Below are 19,436 nucleotides of genomic sequence, written 5' to 3' on the forward strand. Positions count from 1 at the left end.
CTTCTTTCTTTCTTCTCTCTGCGTCCCAGTTGCTCCCTGCTCCACCGCAATCGAGATGTCATTTTTGGGATTCTCTCTCTGGTTTCGACCCTCAGACCCCGCCCTGGATGCGAGGATTGGAGGACTCCCGGGGAGCACCGCGTTTCTATTTGTCCCGGAGACTGGCCGTCAGACAGGCAGCACCGCCCTGTAATGTGTTGCAGGAGGAGGAATATTTTCATGGGGAGCCAGATTGTTGTTAGCGCTCCTGCTGCCCTCTGCGAGACCCTACCATTGTGTGCGGGTCGGTGTGTTCTGATCTGGGAGACTTCTTTAAAACCCGCCGGATCAGCACGGGCTCCGTGTGATCCGGGTTTGATTTATTTAATAAAATGGAGATGAATTATTAGATAGAATCCACAAAAATATGTGTTTGCTGATTGAATTATTCTGCTACATGTTTTTCTCATGCCTGTGGTGAAAATATTTAGGTTTTATAGCCATGCAAAAAACCTGAGCTCATGAGTGCTCATCACACCTCAGCACCTCCTCTCAAATGTTTGACGATAATATCCAGCAGCCCATTTCTGCCACAGTAATCATATTTTGTCATTGAACTTATAATAGTATATACTTGGGATTAAACAGAGCTGAGGTATTAGAGCTACCAGAGCTATCCAAACCATGCATCTATAATCTAAATCCCGCAGCAGCGAGCTCATGAGCTCTATTCTGCCTCTGTCATGCGTCTTTATGTGCTCCTTGGCATCTCCAGTTTGATCATGTCTGTGCTGCAGTCACCACAGTAGCTGCATGAGTAATTCAGAGGCATCAAAAAGACAATGGTGGAGCAGTGGATGTATACCATAACATGTCTCAGTGGTGAGTGTGGTCAAACTGATAGAGACCTGATGGAGAGCGAGGACATCTCTGGACTGCACAGGGCTCAGATGTTTTCACAGCACAGTCTAATGACTTTGACTGGAGCACAGTGATAATTGAGACAAATGTACAGCTTCATTAGTTTGAATTGGTCCTTCATTATGGAGCATTGCTTAATGATGCATGCATACAGTATGAATATATTTAACAGCACACCTCTACAGCCTGTGAGAAGGGCTTACAGTAACATGCTGATGAGAGGTTTTTAACAGGCGTTTCAGGTAACTTTGCTTGCTGGTGGCACCAGATGGCAGTGAGGTAACTGCATCTGAAAGATTTCCCAGCCCAGGAAGCCGGTCAGGTAATGTAGGCAGAGAGAGCACCTCTGGTACACTAACGTCCCCCTTGAGGCCGTTTGAGGATGTTAAAGAAATCAATGAGAAGAGCATCTCCACTGACGGTTACACACTGAGGATGAAGAGGTCACTTTCTACTGACCTCTCTGACTGGACAGAGTTTTGTACATTGTGTTGATCTCAGCAGCTATTTGTAAGGTCACTATGACTATGAGTTTAACACTCCTCTTTAACCGTTATGTTGTGTATGTGTAGCAGGGGCTTCATTAATAAAACTGACTTACAATTCATTTTAATCTTCTAATCTAAGTATGACTTAAACAGGAAACCACATATAGGCTCATTTGTTTCTCTTTTGGTTCATGGCAATTCCTGATTAAACCTTCCCTTGTGATGCTTTATATAAGACAGGTGCTGGCAGTTAAGTTGATTTGAGATGTGTGGATCACAGGTGTGGAAGTTACAAATGAGATTCTTGCCTGCTAAAGCAAGCTTTTTTATACTCAGTATCTTCACACCATCAGCACACCTTCTGTAATCATCTTAAGACTAAGTTCAAATACAATTGTATGAACATTTTTCCAAGTCTTTTTAACAGCTCAGAAACACTTCCATTGTTTTAACAGCTTGATACTGTAAGACCTTACCAATTTTATGAGTTTATAAACATGATTTTTTAACTGATGGCAAGTTTCAGACATTTGCGACAGAAAATGATGAAGCCAAACAAAGTCCTGATGAAGATGACGCTCTCCAGCTGAGACCCCAGCTGTAAAAATTGGCTCAATACAGTTAATTTTAATTATGCTCTTCATTCTGCCTAAAAATACTTTTTGCTTTTGAAAGTTTGAGAACATTTTTCTGATAATCCTTCTGACTCTTATTGAAGTGTAATCAAGTTTCACTGATTCTGGCAGCCCCTGTGGACAAAAAACAATATCACCACATCCTGTCATGTACATCTGGATCTGGCTGGCATGTGCATTTGTTTTGGAAGCGACTCAGAGAAAGATGCTAAATATTTTGAATACTATTTAGCTTTTTCAAACACAGCTGTTTGCAGGATGCATAGTGGTGAGGTAATGTATCTATTTGTACATATGTCAAATCAATGACTGAAATATGACAATTTTAAAACAACGTAAACTTCTTTTTAGTGCCATACCACCAGACTACAGAGCAGCTACTTTCCTCAGACTGCAGGAGCCTTCAATTCATCCTCATCACTATGTCATAAAAAAAGTGTTAATTGACCCAGATAAGTCTGAAACTGACCTGTTGAAAGACATCATGAATAACTGCAATTAGTGTACAGAAATTAGCAATCCTCTCACTGATGGTCTTGGTTGCTTATGTTGCTCATACTTTAAACTGATACTGTTTTATAAGCAGGTAAAAGTTCCTTGTAGAATCACAAATGCCAGGTAAGTTTACACTGAGGAATCTGTTGTGGTCTGTAGATGCAAAACAACAAACAATACTAAAAAGACTGTCCAGATTTATTCAGTAGTGCAAACAGTTTGACCTAGATGTGCAAGCTCGCAGTAGATACTGATATTGCAATGTGCAAATGTATGTATTACTTTAACATTATAAAGATAAAATAAATAGAATGTGTTCAATTTAAAAAATCCATCAAGATCAGTGGTGGAGGAAGTATTCATATAATTTACTAAAAGTGCTGATCTTTGCCTTTAATGTACTGTAGTTACCATACTGTTGGGTAATTTGCTCTGCAAAACACATCATATTATTCTCCAGCTGAGAAGATTTGTATCAAGATCATTTATTAGGAACTAGAATCTGGAGCTGTGAAGAACATGTAGTGGAGTAAAAAAGTACATTTTCATTTTATTATGGAGTGAAAGTGTAAAGAAGCAAAAGACATCCCTAGATACACAGTAACAATCCAATTCATTCAAATATAAGTATTCACTTATAAGGCTGCAAACTACTCCCACATCTATCCATCATCTACATCTATTGATTTTACAGTATTTCATGTGTTTACACAGAACACTTAAAACAAGAAAAGTCACTAACTAAATGTCAGAGTAAATTATAGATTTACAGAAATAGATAGTTTTTAAGGGTTGTGATGAGCTTCATGTCCACTTTGCTCCCAAACAATATCATTAAAGGCTGTAAACAGCTGTAACTGTCGCAAACTTCTTGCCACACTCAGTTCAGATGCTGTATAGCCTGTCATCATTAAGATAGGATGCCATCAATAGATCACCTCAGAGCGAAGGAAGAAGTTTCTGCACTGAAAGGCCAGTCTTTCAAAACTCTGTAGACACTGTAAACGGTCAAAGTTAGCAGAAAACAAAATTACAGTGTGAATGAACAAAACCTCATTGTTAAAAGAGTAGATTTATTCATGTGTCAGATCAAATCTGCAGTACAATCATCAATTTGTAATTTATAAATCAATACTGTTTGTACCAAAGTACATACAACTATATGTGCAAAGACTGATATGAAACTACAATATGTAAAAAGAGCAGACTCATAAAAAGAAATTTCAGAAGGAGGAACTTTGCAGGAAATTTTAAAACAAGCTTCAACATCCGACCAACACACAACACTGCATCATCATCAAGAATCAAAATGCAAAAGAAACACAGATGTTCTTCTTTCAAACAGCAGAGCAGCTCAACATGCTGCCTGTGGAACTCCTCCAGTACAGCTGCTTTACTCGTTCTCAAACTTGCTGTATGGGTGGTCCGCATCACCGATCAGACCTGCACACACGGGAGAGGAAGGCAGGGAAAGTGGAGACAAATGAAAACACTGAAGCTAATGGTGCTTCAGGGAACATGATATGCTGTATTTTCCTGCTTTAAATTCCTACTCTTTCCATTGATCTATGATTGAATGTTCAGTGCAAGACTGAAATGGCTGGAATTATCCAATTCAACCTTGTCCTCGGGTTAGTCTGTGTCTTTTATTTGAACCTCACCCACATCTCTTAATTGCCACCCCTCATACTTAATGCACGTTTTGGGTTAGAAATCTGATTTCTCTGTGTCCAAGCTGAGATAACCCCTGACATCACTGAGGGCATTTATTCAGACTTGCCAAAGCTCCTCCAGTACAAATATATTTATTATTAATGTAGCTTTCACGCTAAAACATGAATGTATACTCTGTTGTTTACTTCACTGAGGGGTGAAGAACACAGTTCAACTTTTAAAGTCACAGATGTGTGAATCTGAGGGAATCTGAGGATTTCTAAACTATAAACTGGCCATCAGATACTGCTGCTCGCTTATGGATGCGTTTTCTTAAAAGCTGCTAATGTAGCCCTGGGCCTGCTAGCCTAGACCAGAGATGGAGAGTGGGCTACAGAGGTCTGATAGACTCACTTTCACTCCAAACCCCACCCCCTGGATTGTGTTTTACAGAAGAGACCAGAATGAGTCTGAAAGGAGTGCAGCCTCATCTGTGATCCCTGTGGAAGTAAACTAATAAGAGCAGGAGGCCTGAACAGACCATCATCCATCACTCTGTCATGTTGTCCATACACAAAAGTCTTATAACCTGACATCTTACTGCAATGATGCTGCCAGGAGACTCTGACTGACACACACACACGCACACACACAATGTTAGTGAATGTATGGTCGAACACAGTCAGCTATAAATGTAGAAGTACAGTGTGTGTGTGTGACAGTTTATGCAATTTGTCAAGACCTAAGCCCTATTCCCATGTCTTGCTGGCCACCTGCTGACTAAAGTGAAGAGAGTCAGCTGTGGAGTTAGTCGGTGTGTGTACACTAACCTAACCATATTCATATTTGTCCAAACAAATACTTACTGGAGGGGAGTTGCAGGCTTTTAAACTCTGTTTGCTGAGAACTCTGGTTCTCAGCAAGCCGCTGTTGCTCCACACAGACACATACAGTATATGGTACAGGCTATGAAACCAAGTGTTCTTTGTTCAAAGACAAACCTTTGTCTGTTGCTTCAGTGACCTGTAAAATCCTGCTCACAGACATGAGGGGACTCACTTTTGACACCAGTGTATGATAAATTATGCTGGAATTGATTTAAGCAGACAGGAGTTAGTGTAACCTATATGTGACCTGAATTAGCTCAAGGACAAGGTATATACTGCTGAATTATGCATTGCTGCCACAGGGTACGGGAATGACAGTCAATGCCAATGTCCTGGAAACTAATATTCAACATATATCCGAGACAAAGTTGACATGAACAGAGCATAGAGGACAGGGAGTCTACATCCAGCACTGTGTTACACTTACTGATCAACTCAGGCACAGCAGGTGTATACATCACAGGGACAGATGGCTAGAGAGTCTGTCAGACTATCATTAAAGAAGCTGAATAAATGGTAACACAAAGTAGACTCATACGTACCATACTTCCTGCGGATCTCATCGTGGCGTGCCTTTCTCTCCCCCTTCCTGTAAAGAAAAAATACACAAAGGAAGAATCACAGTTAAACTAGTACAGAGCTGTAGTTTGGCTCATTTGGTCAGGCCCAAGGACAAAAAGAGTGAACTGCTGTGTCTCAGTTCTAGTCCAAATAGATTGGTGGGGAACACACTGGTGTTTTTTTCTGCTAGGTGACCATGTTTGGTGTGTACAGTCTCCTATGTTATTTGTCCAGACAAACCTCTGCACCACAATATCACGCATATATAATATCAACCCACTTTAAACACATTGAAACGTAAACATGATGGAACATCTTTCACACTCATATCTCATATCTCCAGATACATACCAGGGAGAGCCAAAAGGTTACAGCTAACAGGTGAGTGTAAACACATGCCACTGTCACTATTGGTGTTTTTTCGACTAGCACTTTTGGCCGCACCGAGTCAAACAAAGCCGTGACAATTTGCTTTTCCATCATCACTTTTACTATGCCAAGTTGAGCCAAGCTGAGCCAAGCTGAGCCAAGCTGAGCGGTGCTCACAATGGACCTGCTCCGGAATAGGGCCAAGCTGCACCCATCAAAACTGTGTGTGTGTTTGATTGATAGGACTGTCTACAGGCTGTCTGCAGTTACGTCTTGCGTCTGCAGCCAACCTATAATGCTTTGTCCACATTGGCTGCTTGTGTAGTGCGTATCGGCTGCGTTGCTGAGCTGGAAATGCAAATCAGTCAAACCAAGTACAGCCAGGCCGGCAGTTGTATGGAAAAAACGCCATATATGACAAAACTCTGGTTTGGTCTCCATGATGGCTCAGATACAGCTAACTTGAGCCAGATTCTAATCAAACTCTGGAAAATAAAATGTGAATATATGATTACAGTCATTGGAAGGGGTGCTGCAAAATAAACACTGCAATAACAAGACAATTCATACCTATCTAAAAGCTATGCTTCCACTACAAATCTGCTCCCAGGACCAACATATAGGACTTTGTATCCATTTTAAGAGGCCCAAGGACTGAATAATGCTCATCTTGCATAGCTAGACCTAGTGCTGTGACTGCATTGGAGAAAGGTCTGGCTGCACCAATTATTTTTCTGCTTTTATGTATTTCTTGGATTGTATTTCTTAACTAATCACAGTCATCTTGGGAGGTGCTAAACCCAAAACAAACAGGCCCTGGCTTTAAATGGCTAAATCCTGGCATAAGAAAAGGTAAAAGCGGCTAGCCTGTTTGTACCGTTAGCAAACAGGTCAGGGTTAGAGTAACTTGCCATTTTCCGACTGTAGTTTTTTAGCTTGGAGGTTGTTGTTGTTGTTGATTCCTGTATGGGGTTGGGATTTTGAAAACAGATACATGCAGAAAGCAAGATAGAAGAGAGGAGAATGCTGCCTGAAATAGTCGACCAATGGCAGGCTTTATACAAACAGTCTATATCCTGTAAGTTAGACTTGGATAACACTGACAATTTTTTTCCCATAATACCTTGAAATTGATGAATGATGTATGATACTCACTAAATAACTGATTATGCTTCTATATAAAAGATATAAACAAGAAAAGATAGGGAAATGATCATTAGAACTTTTGATATGATGATTAAACATATACATTAATAGTTGATTTTACTGTAGAACTACTGAAAGAGCCACCTTTAGACCTTCCATCAAGTACTGCAACAGTGACCAGCAAAATACTTTTATTAGATATACTCCTATATGATATATAGTTTCATATTACACTATCAATACCATATTGATATGCTGTATCACCCAGCTCTACACAGTCCATTTATTAACTGTATCATTTGTACAAAACGTCAATATGAGGCACAACAATAGAGAGGATGAAAAATGCAAACATAAACTGTGGGAAAACACCTTTTTTCGATAGTTCTCCATTCATAACAACCAACCAAGTATGAAAAGGCAGGTCTGCCTTTGCTTATGGCATTTAAACGCTGGCTGGTTGTAGAGTGTTAAGTAATATTTTAGCTGGCAGTGAAACACAGGCCTGCCGTCAGCCCCTCACTCAGCCTCTCTGAGGACTAACAAAAGCCTGGGAGGAGGTTTTGTGCTCTGGACCTCCAGTGGTTTCACTTTACTTCATCTCTGCACAAAGAGCTGGTGTAAATCCATCAGTGTTTTATTGCCAGGTAGTGATCTGTGAGCAATCAGGGTGGCTGAGCTCTGCCTGCCATCTGTCCCCCCGCCTTGCTGCCAGCTTGTATGAAACTAATTGATTGACATGTTCACACTCCCTCTACATAAATATGGCTGCATTCAACAAGTGAAGTGAAGAAACAGGGAAAAGGGAAGTGTAAAAAAGGTAAGGCAAGGATTCAATCTTTCCCAGCACTTGTCTATGGGAATGTTGAGCTAGATCTGCAAGCAACAACAGAGCTTCACTTCTAGAAGACAGTGACGGTTCTGACTCTCAACTTCCCTCTTTTATCAACATACTCAGGCACTCTTGTTTATACCCTCTCTCTAGACAATTAGAGGTCATTTGTTTCAAATAGGACACACAGTTCCCAGCAGACAAAGTGACAGAGTCAGAGACGGCAGCCAATGCATTGCAGTAACTCGGCAAACACTCACAAAATATTCTTGCTTAGGAGAAACTCTCAAAATCCCTGAGGAATGGGCAAGAGCGTAGTCACTGTGAGAACACTCTGACCTTGTATGGCCCATGATCATGCCTGTACATAAATGTGTTCTCCATTGTGACTGTTTGAACTGTCAAATTGAGCTGGGATAGAGGTTTTGGGTTTGCCAGCCACATAAATCTGGTCAATGAAAAGCTGAAGGTCAGCTAAAATGGATAAGAATAAAGACCGGTGGTTTATCATCATTAGATATGACAGAATGACATGCCATAAGGTGGCGTTTTTTTGGGAAGTGTTGTTTCCATTAAACATGTGTCCCAGTGGATGCTTGAAGCATCTCAGGGGGGCGTGTGAATAACCAGTGGCGTGGAACTAAAGTGAAATGAATGGAACAATGAACAAACATGACAACTGAGAACCTTCATCATCATTAACAAACATGAGCACTTTGATGCTGAGGCCATCAAGATATCCTATTATTGCTCTGTCCATTTATGTTGATGAATTCAAATTTGTTTTTGTTTTTTTTACTTGTCACAGTGGTGAAATGGATTTTGTTTCCTGATTTCTTCTGCGTTGGCTTCACAATGTGTGCAAAGATATGTCTGTAATATATATACATAATTCAAAAGGTAGCTGCAAAACTACAGGAGGCAGAAGTAGAAGTAGCAAGTAGCTCAGTTAGCCGTGGAGCTAAGTTGCCCTATTAGCTGATGGGAGTCTGTCTGCACTGAAACCTCAGAAGACACGGGGAGTCACTGCAGACAATGGGGCTCAGCTCAGTCAAACTCAGCAGCCTCCCAGTGAACATGGCGGGACACCAGACTGGGACTGAACATGACCTCCGTTGATGCCAGTTTAAAGACAGATGATACAGTACGGAGGTGATTTAAAGAAACTTGAATTCAGACAGTGTGCAGTTGTATTTTTCTGTTTAGTAAGGAAAAGAGGTGTCAAAATATCTCCTTTCTGAACATTATGTGACTTTATTCACTGTTTCTACATCTCCCACCTGAATCTACGGGAGCTTTCAAACTGTCCACTTTTGCAGCCCAAAGTGGTATTACGAGACAGATAGGATGGGCCAGGGGGAACCAATTAGCATGCTAACTTCAGAGGACTCTCTGCTACACAATACAAAGATGTCTTTGACATAACATCAACGCTGTTGTTTCTTCATGCTCTATTGATAATGTCAGATCATTTTTTGAATGTTTTCAACTAACATTCTGGCCATTTCTTACATATTGCCCCTTTAAAAGCCATGACATGCGTAATTCCAGCTGAAGAAGGCCTAAAGGCAAAGTCATAGAGCTAATGAAACTATTTTTATGATTTGGGTTTTGATACAAGTTTTACTGGTGTAAATGCAGTTTCAAAAGGCTGACCTGTCTTGACAAAATGAAACTTGTAATAAAAATAACTACTTCTGTGTTTTTTAGAAGCAGGGGTATCACTTAGCATTCATAAATCTGTATGGGTCAGTCCCTCATGCGCTGTTAATGATTCCCAGAGACTGCTCTCTAGCCTGGGCTCAGATAACGATGCAGTGAGAGGACTCTCAACGGGCCGGGCGGGAGTGTCTAGAGGCACTAGTCTTTCCCATGATGGGTCCGATCTATTCTGAATGTCCTGTTCACAACATGAACTGCATCTATGTAGGTCACTGCACTAACTCTGACTTCAGAGATTTGATCATGCCCACTGCAGGAAACCCTGACTACATTTTTTGGCACGTGAGAGAAAGCTCATAGAGGTTGGATAATTCAACTCACAGGCTCGTTCTGACACACACACACACACACACACATACACACACACACACACACACACACAGAACTGCAAGTGCTAGTTATTACTGACTATCTTTGTGCACTACTGCACAGCTTACCAACACATCACCCAGCCACCCTCAGAGGATGAATGCACTGGGAGCACAGGAGCTAAATAGAAAGATGGGGCTGAAACATTTATAGAGTGCAGGAAGAGGAAGGCTTCCAGGTATACTGACTGCTACATCACACGCTGCTGTATGATTCAATGACTAACACACTGTTTCTTTGACAGTGGATGGCACTCCACAGGATGTAGCCTACTCTATTTATGACCAAATTACCAAAGAGCAGCTGCTCAGCCTTAACAATCCAACTGGTGTTTTGGGATGCGAGTAGACGAATACTGAGCTCCTCCTCTGGGACATGGACTTATTGGGTCTGCACACACACCAGTTGCTAGAATCTCAACCATACAACGAGCCCTTTTGTTGGGGACTATTTACTATTCTGTTGTAGGAAATCCAATGTAGGTCCTGCTGGGACATTGACGGGCAAAAACATCCAATGTGTTGAAAGAACAGGATTAGATCTTCTGGTCATTTTCATAGTCTGACCTTTCTTTAGCTGGTGCCATTCATGTTAATATAATGATACATCAAGTTTAATTGTATCTATATTATACATACCAATTAATATTTGTATCTATTGCTTTTAACTCAACCAATGAGGTTATGTATCTGGCCTGGCTTTGTGTGTAAGCTGGATATTTTAAGAAACCACTAGAGATAAACTGATACCACTTTTCCTTCCTGGTATCAATTCTAATGCCTGAACTTTGGATATCTACTGATGCCAAGTACCGATCCAATACCAGTGTGTTAAACAAAAAACACAATACTATTATACATTTGAACAGCTATATACTACTAACCCTTTATGGATGTGCTTGACCTCACACAAATCGCTTGCCTTTTATGGATATCGACCACTTATGTAGAAATAACTGTTAAGTTGCATACAGGTGTTCTAAGAATTAAATTCTATGATATCGGATCGGTGCAAAGGCTCATGTACTCGCCAAAACAGATTCCAGCATTTTAGGCAGTATCATAGGCATTTCCAAAACTGGTACAGGTATGGGAACAACCCTAAAAAAATCTTCTAAAAGACCACCAACATTTCAATGAAATTTGTTCATATTTTGTCATTTTAGCCATTGGCCAAGAAAGGGTTTTGAAACTTTAATAAAACACTAGGGGGAGAGATTAAACAGCTGGAGTTGAACCAGGGATGTTGCAGTTCATGGTCAGAGTCTTAACCACAGAGGCGTCCTAAAGGAAGAACTTTTAAGACTTTGGTGCAGGTGGTGCCACCATTTCTATAACAAACTGGACTTCTTGGCTAATGATGACTTTCCATCATTTGAACATTTTCAAATCCTCACTCATCTTACATTTTTTTTTCACTTTCTACTAAAGGTGCTAAATATTTGGATTGGCCCTTTTATGGTCCTTTTGATTATTTTGGTATTTTATACACTTTCACTAAAACTAGTCAAATTACTTTAGGCATAACACAAATTTCCATAATTCTGGATCCCCTTGTGCAGTTGAAACCAGATATAGATGGTGCATGCACCTGCATACAGTCTGCAAAATCTGATGGCATTTTACTATAGATGATGCTACAGAAACAAGTAGCTATATCTCAACTCAGCAGGCTACACACTTGTTGGTGTATTGCTGCTGCCTCTTGCTGTTGCATACTGCTCCAAAACTGGTCACATTCACAAGGCGTCACAAGCTTTTTTTCATACTACTTTGCATACTCCCCAATGTACTTTAGTGTCAAAATGCGCACCTGCTATGCAAAAAGTGTACAGGTTGGTAAGTCTGTGACATGATCACATCACATTATGGTTCCACAAATGTCTGTTGTCCAAATTAAATTCATAATTAAAAATTACCTAAGTTACCAAAGTAGTACTTTTACACAAGTGAAGAATTTTGTCTGGTGTTTTATTATTTTATATGTGGTTTTTCTAATGTTTGCTATATCGTAACATATACAATCATCAGAAAAATAAAAAAATATATATATAATGCTAAAACTATGAAAATGATTTCAGTAATATGTCTCGGCACTACATTTCTATCATGTGGCTTTCACTTAAAACAAAGAGAAGCAACAAAGCAATAGTCGTGACAGCCAAACCTTAGAAAAATATTGGTTTCAGTCAAAGAGTTATTGAATGCAGAGACACAATGTGAATTTGTTACAGACAGCTTTAACCCATTTGTACTTCAAGTGTACTGAAAAGACGTTCTTACCGTTCCTCTGCGCGCTGTCTGATTTCTTCTCTCTTCCTGGCAAATCTCTCCTCATCTCTGTCAGGCCTTAAGACATAAGGAGGCATGAATGGAGAATCAGAACCAGTGAACAACAAAACACACTCATCTGGATGTGACAATTATAGACATCTGCAAATTGCCACAATTGCTTGAGGGATATTCTTTTCACAAAGCATAACATCTTACAAGTTACTATGAGTCAAATTCTCCAGAGCACAATTTATATTTGATTCATGAATTGTCTCTGCAGTTTGGGAAACAAAAGGAAACTGATGTTCAAAAGTAAAGTGAAAGCTTTTGCCAGAGAATCGTGTCACCTTCGATAATGGAATTATCTAACTTAATGGAAGCTGAGCAATCAGGAGGTGAGAAAATAAAAACTGCCAGAAGCTAAATAGAAAATGGACACTCGGTTTGTGTTTATGTTGCAGCCATGCTTCTTATCCCAGTTATTCTGTCAGATGATAGACGTGAACGAGACTCCTATACCAACAGGACTGTCAATGTGTGACAGGCAAGGCTGCAACTGATTGACTGACATGACATTATCATTTCACTCCAGCACAATGACAGCACCACACACAGTTGACTTGTATAGGAAGCTAAAATGTTGAAGCGGCAAGAGTGAATATAGTCCTGTTTAATGGGTGCTCAACACTAGAGCTCGCTGTATTGAACAGTTGTTCACCACACAGTAATTAAGAATGTCTTTAATTTGAGCTCAGCAGTCATGTCACAGATGGAGAACTTTGATTCACAGACATGGCTGACACACTTTCCAAGCTGAGAATCACTTTAATTGTTTAAGTTACAACAAGCTTACATAGCACCGGTATTATTTCCAATTCATAACTGGTCGATACTAGACTTGAGTGCAGAATTTTCATGTAACTCACTCGTTTCAATTATTTTAAGGCTTAAAGTTACGCATATTTAGGGGTGTGGGGCTTTGAGTGACAGGTAGCCATGTGCTGTCTGCTAGGCCTCACCTCAGCTAATTGCAGTCACTGAACTTGATCTCTCAGCCATATTTGTAGCATTGTACCTTTTGGAAAATTTTGATTGAGATATCGAATGGGGTGTGACAGACACAATTCACCTAATTAAACTGATTGTGAAGCTGTTCTTTTAAGGTAAATAGTTACATAATGTTGCTCTAAGGTTGCCTTTACAACAAGTTACTGATTTATCAGCCATTAATGTGATAAACTACTATAACACTACATAAATCCTGTCTTTATGAGGCTTATCATGTTGACTTTTCTTGACACTGTTTCAATGTGTTAACTCAAGTACACAGTCAATTTTTGAGATTGAAGTCAGGGTTGGTTTAGATTTGACTGAAGAAGTCATGATTCCTGGTCTCAGGCTTGGTATAGCATAACCTACAGGTATGTACATTGTAAGTGCTCTCTGGTAACTGAAACATCTTTCTCAGACTATGTCAAATCCAAAAAAAAATTATATTTGCACTAAAATGCCACTGACTTGTCATGCAACCTTACCCCGATTGACGCTTCTTGCAGCAACAGCAGCAGCAGCAGCAAACAATGATGCTGATGAGGATGGTTCCACACAGGACAGCCATGGCAATAATCAGGGCTTCAAAGTTCACTGAATCACACAAGAAGAAGACAAATAATCTTTTCTATTATATATAATAATCACATTTCTAAAAATAGGATTTATTCTGAGATCATATTATAAGTGACACCAAAAATACCTGGTCCGTCTTTCCCTTAAATTATAATAAAAAATCCACTTGTATGGCAATGGCCCCACCTGCTGTCTTGTCAGCAACATTACAAGTCATCACGTCACCATATAATGATCAAACACATCACACTTCCCTTTCCAGTGAAAACATAACTAAGGCATCAAGGTGAACTTAATCAGATGGAGACTTTGTACCACTCCAGGAGCATAAAATTTAGTTCTGGCTGCAAACACATTAAAGTTATGACATTACTTTGCCATGCTGGCACTCGAATAAGACCAAAGATACAATACATTCCCTGATTCTGTGAGGCACTGACATTTATACTAAATATGTATTAGCAAAGATAGTTGTATTCTGAACAATCTGAAGGTTGATATTTTAAAGAAAGCTGAACATTTTTAACAGGGTTTTTAAAAAATGAAAGGTTTTAACTTTCATACATGTACATTTCATGTTCTTCTGTATGGGTACTAAGTAGGAGCTAGTAAGGAGTTTGTGGTGAGTTAGTCAACCTACAATTATGCTTCCTACTATGGCCTTAATGACTCCACAACATGCTTGGAGCACATAGATAGTCCTAAATGCTCGAGGCTCATGACAGTGACTTTGAAGACCTGGGGCTGGTTCCATTTAAGTCGGTTAAAAAAGCAAGGTCCAACACCTTACATGAATGAACCTAACAAATCAGTGAAGGTCTTAAGCATTTCCATAAAGGTAAATCCAAGCTCTTGCAACCACACTAATTCAACACAGTTTTAACTAGTCAAAATAATTATGTGTGCATGCTATTCAGAGGCATTCATCAAATCAACAGCTCAATTGGTTGAGTGTGTGCTTCATGTACTGAGGCATAGCTCTAGGCAGGGATGTAGGTTCCAATCCAACTTGTTGCCCTTTGCTAAGTGGGGACAAAAGAAGAATCTACAGGTGAAATTCAAGTGTATTTCAAAATAGTACGTTCACCTATTTGCTAAAAAAGCACTCATATAGCTGTACTACTTGTCTTTTAATAATATTTGAAGAACACATTACCCTTTTTCTAGTAGGTTATTTCTTATTTCACCATTTTAATTCTAACAAGTTGTGACAAGCGATGAGGTCCTTATTTATAGACTTTTACTTTATTAAAAAAAACATGCTCACTAAGCATATCTAGGTTTACTTTTTTCGACATTGTTTTAAATGTAATATCCAATACATTTTAAACATGGAATGGAATGTCAGCACACAAGAGAGTCAGACGTAAAATCATTGCTTTTCTATCAAGTCAGTGTTACAGGAAGCCTGGTTAAGCCACATCTCCAGCTTAACCTTACAGTTAGCCTGCCCTGGACCAGATTTGTTTACCTGAATAAGTAGTCAAAGTAAACTGAGCTTGAACTATGCCGAGCTTGTTTAATGTAACTGAATCAACTGGAAAGTCAGTCAGACTGAAATAAGCCTGGCTTATTCAGGGTGTCTACAGATATAAAGAAGTTAAATTTAAGACTTTTTAATGCCACTTTATATGAAATTTAAGACCAAACCTGCGATGGAAATACACACACAAAAAAAATGATTGCGCCTATATTGGTATGTATGATTAATCGCGACTAATTAATCACAAAGCTTGTAATTAATTAATTAATTATGTATGTATGTATGTATACATGTACACATATACAGCTACCCTGTTATTTGGTAAGTTCGCTTTATGGAACAGACCCCTGGTCACATATTCGTCATCACATTTTTCCTGTTACTTATCTATTTTGTAAGCCTTACTGGGGACATTATAAGACATGAAATTCAAAGAGAACAAAGAAAAGGAAAAAGCAGATGACAGTGGTATGGGTGGAATGACTATCAAAAGAGGAAATTATGTGATGGCAGACAGATTGTACGGTTATCATGGTGCTAAACCAGTGTGATAGTGGGTCCATCCAGCTTCTCTCAAACACTTGATCAATGCATTAGGGAATATTGTATAAGACCCAAAGAGTCTACATTGAACAAGAGTATGTCTATGTTTTTGTAATCTTTTCTGCTATTTTTTTTTGTTTACTTCATATGTGTGAAATGTGGATTTCTGTGTGAAATACTAAAATGTATGTGTGAACCTAAATATCTGATTCCATTTGTTTAATCTTTCCATCTCATCTCATCCTTTGGCTCTCTATTAAGCTCTGGGACAATTTTCAGAAATATGATATTATATTTTATAATTATTTTATTCTGCTGAGCCTTGGTGCAAGTTAGTTTGTATGTAGTTTGGATAACTTAAAAAAGTAAGCAAATGACTTTTACATGCTCCAACATTGCTGTTACATTGCTCAATACACCAGGTAGCCAAGTCAGGAATGAGATGTAGGATCATACAGTAAGTAGCAGCCTCCCCGCTGTGATACTGAAACAAGGTGAAGTGAGAGGAACAGGAACTGACTCCTCTCACACAACCACGTATCTTTTAAAATTGCTCCGCTCAGCTAAAACACTGCAGTGTTTGTTTAGGAGAACCTCCCACCACTGTACATATTTTGTATCTATTTGCCACCGAACTCTTACTGAGCAGTATTTTATAGAGCTGGACATGTAGCAACAAAGTGACTTTTACTTTTCTTGTTTTTGTTTTTGCATTGCTTTTATTTTTATGTGCACTTAATTATTGTGTTATATAATTCACAGTTTATGTACAGTATTTGTGTTAAGTCTTTGCCTTGCATGTTAAAAGCATCTTCACAGTACTGAACAATTATATCACCTTCCTTCTTTCAGTCCCCCCACATGCACTGTCTGCCTTTCACTGACACTCACTACCATGATCACTGAAACAAGTTAGCCTCCTATAAGACTGATCTACTCACTCCAACACACTCCCCATCGAGCCTGAGACAACTTGCACACTGATGCTGGAGGCAGCAACCAGCTCACTGGGTAGTCTGTGCAGTTGTTGTTGGTGATGCACCACAGACACTGTGAAGACAAAACACAAACATCAACATGTTACGGTCCACCAAGAAAGAAAAAAAATCTGTATTTGATATACCAATGTAGAGCTGCATCGATTTGATTTATCAACAGTAAATTAATCTGCAGCTTCTTTGCTGATATATTATATAATATAATTCAAAATGATAGTAAACTGGATCTCTTTGGATTTTAGCCAAGCAATTCGAGAACATTAAATTGAGCTTTCGGGAATTTTGAGTGGCATTTTGACTCTTTTCTGCCATTCGATATAACAAACTATTAATCATGAAAAGAAAGGGGAGGATGAAGCCATAATGAAAACAATCTTTAGTCAGTGCACTATTCAAATCACACCTGTATTTCATGAGGATTAACTGCCAGATCATCAGGTTTTGTCACAAAGAATGTGTTGTCATATTTTATTCACATGTGCATTTAAAAACCATCACACCAACGAAATGTATCAAATTTAAGTTTCCTCATCTATCTGCAAATGCACACTTAAAACAGAACGTGATAGGACTGGAATATTCTTATAGTAAACTAGATGTATAAAAAAAAGTTAACATAAAATTCAACTGAACAAGGTCACACAGCTTTGAGAGGCCACCTCAGTGCACTTTGATGGAGGGTCTGGTAGTAGCATACTACCACCAGTACTACAAGTGGACGTTCTGTTGAAGTTATTGCCCTTGGGCTCACTGCTGTACTGAATTCAAGGTCTCTGAAGATTAAAGTAGGGCTTCAGTCATATTGTGGGAGGTAACGTAGGCCGCTGACGGTGCAGACAAATAAGGGGCCATAAATAGACGACTTGAGACGGAAGTTTGACTTTTGCGGGCAAAGGTCTGGTCTTTTCTTTCCACAACTGCACCCACATACTTCTGGCAGTCTTACCTTGGCATGTGGAACACAAGTGTCACAGGTTTTGTACGCAGAACAGGCTGAAAAGAGAGACAAACAGAAACGTAACTAACGTTACTCGAAAGTAACAAAAAGCCAATATAGCAGTGCTACAACGTCAAGACCAGCAATGAGCTGTGTTTGCAGTCAATTCAACTGTGGCGTAGTTTAAAAATACTATTTCACAGAAATACAGTAGGTCATTTAATGCCTCAACTGGCATTAAATGACCTTATAACCAGGCAAAACGCTACATTTGCCGACTGTATTAACAGATGTAACACTTACGCTAATGCTTTTCAAACAAAAATTCAACTTACGAGTTTTTGGTGTTGGAGTTGTTTGGCATCCCCCCTGGCTAACAAAGCTAACGCACAGCACAACGGCACAAAACAACACCGAAGTGGTCAGTGTTTGTCTCCCGGTCGTAAAGGAAAACATTGTTAAAACCACAAAACAGCTCAGTCTAAAAATACAGAATAGCTGCTCGTCAGGAGCAGACTCTTTCCTTTTTTGGATTCTGCTACTCTCGGTAATTATCGTTGTTTCTGTTTTGCCTTGCTCCTACTGCTGACACTTCCTGGGTGTCTTGGGTTAGCGCGTTTGGTATAATCTTGACAGCCCGGGTGGGCGGGAGGCGTTGTGCGTCTAACTAAAGATACAAACACCGCCCGACCACTTTAACGTGTATTGAAAGGAGTTAAAGCAACACTATGTCACTCTTTTTTTCTCTTTTTTTTTTTAACCTTAAAACAGCTTCAAATCATTTTGACGGTACAGTGTCCTGTAATAGGCTGAACGTTGTCTCTGTCACAGCTACTCTGTCCTATTATATCAATTGTTTCTGCATGATCTAACTTCAGCAAGAGGCTAGGATCACAGCCTTACATACATGTTGTTTATGTCTAGATTTCAAGTTTTCATTGTTCTGGTGTAAGTTATGTAGTTAGCACCTATAATAGAGAGAAATGGTTGAGATGGTTGATAGATGATGAGATAGGTGAACTCATTCTTAAGGATTTGTGTGTCATATAGAGGCCCATGTCAGGGGATTTTTAAAAGGCGTTGGTGCAAACTGAGAACTCAGAACTTGTTTCGATATTGTGGGTTTGATTTCTCTGAAGGAAAGGAAAGAACAAAGTGAAATTAATATACATTTATAACATACACAGTGTGTTATTTTCCTTTTACTGTAGCCTCCATTGTACAGGCCAACAAATTCATATATAGCAGTCCCAAATCTATATAAACATCAACCAATCACGTTTATTTGTCACGTGTAATCGCATCAGGTACAGTCACAGTGAATTTTGATATTTTGAAAGTTTCAGAGTTTTGAAAATAAATTGTCATGGCAGCAGTTTTTCTGTATATTTCTTCCTTTTGTCAGATGGTGGAATTTCAATGCCCTGTTATTGACTGTAAAAGGGAATCTTCAATCTTGTCGCCAGGGGCGATTTTAGGATTCAAGAACATCAGGGGCTAAGGGGAAAAGAACAGGGGC

At 39.3% G+C, this 19,436-nt stretch overlaps 1 protein-coding gene across 1 annotated transcript; it reads right to left on the minus strand.

The window, feature by feature from the left end:
* Nucleotides 1–3,574: 3,574 nt before the first annotated feature.
* On the minus strand, nt 3,575–18,514 carry LOC141012362 (pituitary tumor-transforming gene 1 protein-interacting protein). The gene is made up of 7 exons (XM_073485822.1): nt 18,253–18,514; nt 17,927–17,973; nt 16,924–17,032; nt 13,866–13,974; nt 12,340–12,405; nt 5,601–5,647; nt 3,575–3,961 (listed from the first exon to the last, which is right to left on the minus strand). Exons 1-7 carry the CDS (start codon nt 18,371–18,373, stop codon nt 3,912–3,914), a joined length of 549 nt encoding a protein of 182 aa, XP_073341923.1. The 5' UTR covers nt 18,374–18,514; the 3' UTR covers nt 3,575–3,911.
* Nucleotides 18,515–19,436: the final 922 nt, after the last annotated feature.

Source organism: Pagrus major, chromosome 17 (genome assembly GCF_040436345.1).
Source record: "Pagrus major chromosome 17, Pma_NU_1.0".
Classification (NCBI taxonomy): Eukaryota; Metazoa; Chordata; class Actinopteri; order Spariformes; family Sparidae; genus Pagrus; species Pagrus major.

Coding starts and splice junctions, on each gene's coding strand:
- LOC141012362 (XM_073485822.1), bottom strand. CDS start 18,373: ATGTTTTCCTTTACGACCGGGAGACAAACACTGACCACTTCGGTGTTG. Junction 12,406..13,865: donor TGCAAGAAGCGTCAATCGGG/GTAAGGTTGCAT, acceptor TTATGTCTTAAG/GCCTGACAGAGATGAGGAGA. Junction 5,648..12,339: donor AGACAGCGCGCAGAGGAACG/GTAAGAACGTCT, acceptor TTTTCTTTACAG/GAAGGGGGAGAGAAAGGCAC.